Raw genomic sequence first — 5,000 nt, forward strand, 5'->3', positions numbered from 1 at the left:
ATCATGTCCAATCACTTGAATTGAAGTTGTAGAAACATCTAAAGGATGATCAATGGAAACAGGATGCATCAAGTCTCATAGCAAAGGGTCTGAATACTTACAGTTGAAGTCAGAAGCTTACATACACCTTAGCCAAATACATTTAAATTCAGTTTTTCACAATTCCTGACATTTAATCCTAGTAAAAATTCCCTGTTTTAGGTGAGTTAGGATCACCACTTTATTTTAATAATGTGAAATGTCAGAATAATAGTAGAGAGAATTATTTCTTTCAGCTTTTATTTCTTTCATCACATTCCCAGAGGGTCAGAAGTTTACATACACTCAATAAGTATTTGGTAGTATTGCCTTTAAATTGTTTAACTTGGGTCAAACATTTCGGGTAGCCTTCCACAAGCTTCCCACAATAAGTTGGGTGAATTTTGGCCCATTCCTCCTGACAGAGCTGGTGTAACTGAGTCAGGTTTGTAGGCCTCCTTGCTCGCACACGCCTTTTCAGTTCTGCCCACAAATTTTCTATAGGATTGAGGTCAGGGCTTTGTGATGGCCACTCCAATACCTTGACTTTGTTGTCCTTAAGACATTTTGCCACAACTTTGGAAGTACGCGTGGGGCCATTGTCCATTTGGAAGACCCATTTGCAACCAGGCTATAACTTCCTGACTGACTGCTTCAACATATCCACAATTTTCCTGCCTCATGATGCCATCTATTTTGTGAAGTGCACCAGTCCCTCCTGCAGCAAAGCACCCCCACAACATGATGCTGCTACCCCCGTGCTTCATGGTTGGGATGGGATTCTTCGGGTTGCAAGCCTCCCCCTTTTTCCTCCAAACATAATGATGGTCATTATGGCCAAACAGTTCTATTTTTGTTTCATCAGACCAGAGGACATTTCTCCAAAAAGTCTGATTATTGTCCCCATGTGCAGTTGCAAACTGTAGTCTGACTTTTTTATGGCGGTTTTGGAGCAGTGGCTTCTTCCTCGCTGAGCGGCCTTTCAGGTCATGTCGATATAGGACTCGTTTTACTGTGGATATAGATACTTTTGTACCTGTTTCCTCCAGCATCTTCACAAGTTCCTTTGCTGTTGTTCTGGGAATGATTTGCACTTTTCGCACCAAAGTACGTTCATCTCTAGGAGACAGAACTCATCTCCTTCCTGAGCGGTATGACGGCTGTGTGGTCCCATGGTGTTTATACTTGCGTACTATTGTTTGTACAGATGAATGTGGTACCTTCAGGCATTTGGAAATTGCTCCCAAGGATGAACCAGACTTGTGGAGGTCCACAATTTAAATTTTTCTGGGGACTTTCTTTTGAGTTTCCCATGATGTCAAACAAAGAGGCACTGAGTTTGAAAGTAGGCCTTGAAATTCATCCACAGGTACACCTCCAATTGACTCAAATGATGTCAATTAGCCTAACAGAAGCTTCTAAAGCCATGACATCATTTTCTGGAATTTTCCAAGCTCTTTAAAGGCACAGTCAACTTAGTGTATGTAAACGTCTGACCCACTGGAATTGTGATACAGTGAATTATAAGTGACAATCTGTCTCTAAACAATTGTTGGAAAAATGACTTGTGTCATGCACAAAGTAGATGTCCCAACCGACTAGCCAAAACTATAGTTTGTTAACAAAAAATGTGTGGAATGGTTGAAAAACTAGTTTTAATGACTCCAACCTAAGTGTATGTAAACTTCCGACTTCAACTGTATGTAAAAAAGGTATTTTCTGTAAACATTTCTAAAAACCTGTTTTCGCTTTGTCATTATGGGGTATTTTGTGTAGATTGATAGATATTTATGGTAAAAGAGAAAGGGTCTGAATACTTTCCGAATGCACTGTGTGTACCTCTTTAAGCTGCTCCTTGCGAAGTTTGTACTCTCGTTTCTGAGACTCCAGGAAGCTGCTGAGTTCTTTCTTCTGCTGGACCTGAATGTGCTGCTGGAACTTCTTCTCATCGTTGTTAAATGTCTTTGCCTGTGCGCCCACACACACACACACACACACACACACATACAAAAGAGAGAAAACCGCATGAACAGGAGTTGCAATGTATTAAGTTCTCATTGTCCTCTGTGTGGGGAGAGGAGACTGAAGGGCCAAATCAGGACTTAGAAATTCAATCAACCAATTTGCAGGCCAGAAAAAGGACAGTAATTTAAAAAAGATATAGGTACTGTATATAGGTCCAATACAATATAGATACTGTTTATAGGTCCATTATAATATAGACTACCTCATCCCCATATTGTTATTTATCTTCTTGCTGTTTTGCAACCCAGTAGCTATATTTGCACATCATCATCTGCACATCTATCACTCCAGTGTTAATGCTAAATTAGAATTATTTCGCCTCTATGGCCTATTTATTGCCTTACCTCCCTAATCTACTACATTTGCACACACTGTACATATACATTTCTATTGTGTTATTGACTGTACGGTTATTTATGTGTAACTCTGTTGTTTTTGTCACACTGCTTTGCTTTATCTGGGCCAGGTTGCAGCTGTAAATGAGAACTTGTTCTCAACTTACATACCTGGTTAAATAAATAAATAAAAAAAAAAAAAATATATATATATATATATATATATATATATATATATATATATATATATATATATATATATATATATATATATATATATATATATATATTATATTTGAGATTTTTCAAAGAGCCACCTTTTGCCATATATATATATATATGGCAAAAGGTGGCTCTTTGAAAAATCTCAAATATAATATATTTTTTGGTTACTACCGTAATTTCCGGACTATTAAGCGCACCTGAATATAAGCCGCACCCACTGAATTTAAAAACAATTATTATTTTGAACATAAATAAGCCGCACATGTCTATAAGCCGCAGGTGCCTACCGGTACATAGAAACAAATGAACTTTACACAGGCTTTAACGAAACACGGCTTGTAACAAAAATAAATAGGCTTTAACGAAACACGGCTTGTAACAAAAAATAAAAAATTAGCAGTAAACAGTAGCCTACCAAGAAAGTCATTGCTCCAGACCAAGCTCCCGTGCTGCAGCTCTATTTCCTTTTCCAACAGCCAGATCAATCGCCTTCAACTAGAAAGCTGCATCATATACATTTCTCTGTCTTTGCCATGATGAGGGTGACAAAATGACTACCGTAATCAGAATGATGGGAAGTTTGAGAGCGCTCGATTTAATCTAAACAGTAAACAAAAAAGTTGTTTGACCTTAACCCGTTTGGCAATTTCATTGGTCTAATGAAAGCTTCATGCTGCCAAAAAACTGAGCACATCACAGAATGTGGTTTTTTTTATTTTTTAATTTTATTATTTGAAAGCGGGAAAAAGCCGCGAGGTTCAAAGCGTGGGAAAAAAAGTAGCGGCTTATAGTCCGGAAATTACGGTAAATGATTCCATATGTGTTATTTCATAGTTGATGTCTTCACTATTAATCTATAATGTAAAAAATAAACTCAGCAAAAAAAGAACCTTCCCCTTTTCAGGACCCTGTCTTTCAAAGATAATTCGTAAAAATCCAAATAACTTCACAGATCTTCATTGTAAAGGGTTTAAACATTGTTTCCCATGCTTGTTCAATGAACCATAAACAATGAATGAACATGCACCTGTGGAACGGTCATTAGGACACTAACAGCTTACAGACGGTAGTCAAGTAAGGTCATAGTTATGAAAACTTAGGACACTAAAGAGGCCTTTCTACAGACTCTGAAAAACACCAAAAGAAAGATGCCCAGGGTCCCTGCTCATCTGCGTGAACGTGCCTTAGGCATGCTGCAAGGAGGCATGAGGACTGCAGATGTGGCCAGGGCAATAAATTGCATAAAATTGTACGTCAGTACTGTGAGACGCCTAAGAGGGAGACAGGGTGGACAGCTGATCGTCCTCGCAGTGGCAGACCACGTGTAACACCTGCACAGGATCAGTACATCCGAACATCACACTTGCGGGACAGGTACAGGATGGCAACAACAATTGCCCGAGTTACACCAGGAACGCACAATCCCTCCATCAGTGCACAGACAGAGGCTGGACTGAGGGCTTGTAGGCCTGTTGTAAGGCAGGACCTCACCAGACATCACCGGCAACAACGTCACCTATGGGCACAAACCCACCATCGCTGGACCATACAGGACTGGCAAAAAGTGCTCTTCACTGACGAGTCGTGGTTTTGTTTCAACAGGGGGGGGATGGTCGGGTTGGCGTTTATTGTCAAAGGAATGAGCGTTACACTGAGGCCTGTACTCTGGAGCGGGATCAAGTTGGAGGTGGAGGGTCCGTCATGGTCTGGGGCAGTGTGTCACAGCATCATCGGACTGAGCTTGTTGTCATTGCAGGCAATCTCAATGCTGTGCGTTACAGGGAAGACATCCTCCTCCCTCATGTGGTACCCTTCCTGCAGGCTCATCCTGACATGACAATGCCACCAGCTTGTTCTGTGAGTGATTTCCCGCAAGACAGGAATGTCAGTGTTCTGCCATGGCCAGCGAAGAGCCCGGATCTCAATCCCATTGAGCACGTCTGGGACCTGTTGGATCGGAGGGTGAGGGCTAGGGCCATTCCCCCCAGAAATGTCCGGGAACTTGTAGGTGCCTTGGTGGAAGAGTGGGGTAACATCTTACAGCAAGAACTAGTAAATCTGGTACAGTCCATGAGGAGGAGATGCACTGCAGTACTTAATGCAGCTGGTGGCCACACCAGATACTGACTGTTACTTTTGATTTTGACACCCCCTTTGTTCAGGGACACATTATTCCAGTCTCAACATTAACAGTGAAGAGGCGACTCCGGAATGCTGGCCTTCTAGGCGGAGATCCTCTGTCCAATGTCTGTGTTCCTTTGCCCATCTCAATCTTTTCTTTTTTTGGCCAGTCTGAGATATGGCTTTTTCTTTGCAGCTCTTCGCAGCATCCCTGAGTTGCCTCTTCACTGTTGATGTTGAGACTGGTGTTTGCAGGTACTATTTAATGAAGCTGCC

At 41.3% G+C, this 5,000-nt stretch overlaps 1 protein-coding gene across 1 annotated transcript in view; it reads right to left on the minus strand.

Annotated features, from left to right (window-relative positions):
* The window catches only part of LOC106563797 (serine/threonine-protein kinase TAO1-B), a 70,755-nt gene that overhangs the window by 20,102 nt on the left and 45,653 nt on the right, over nucleotides 1–5,000 (minus strand). Inside the window, exon 16 of the mRNA XM_082958296.1 lies at nucleotides 1,858–1,986. Coding sequence (XP_082814422.1) covers nucleotides 1,858–1,986 — 129 coding nt within the window. The remainder of the gene's footprint in view (nucleotides 1–1,857; nucleotides 1,987–5,000) is intronic.

Source organism: Salmo salar, chromosome 11 (genome assembly GCF_965601325.2).
Source record: "Salmo salar chromosome 11, fSalSal1, whole genome shotgun sequence".
Taxonomy (NCBI): Eukaryota; Metazoa; Chordata; class Actinopteri; order Salmoniformes; family Salmonidae; genus Salmo; species Salmo salar.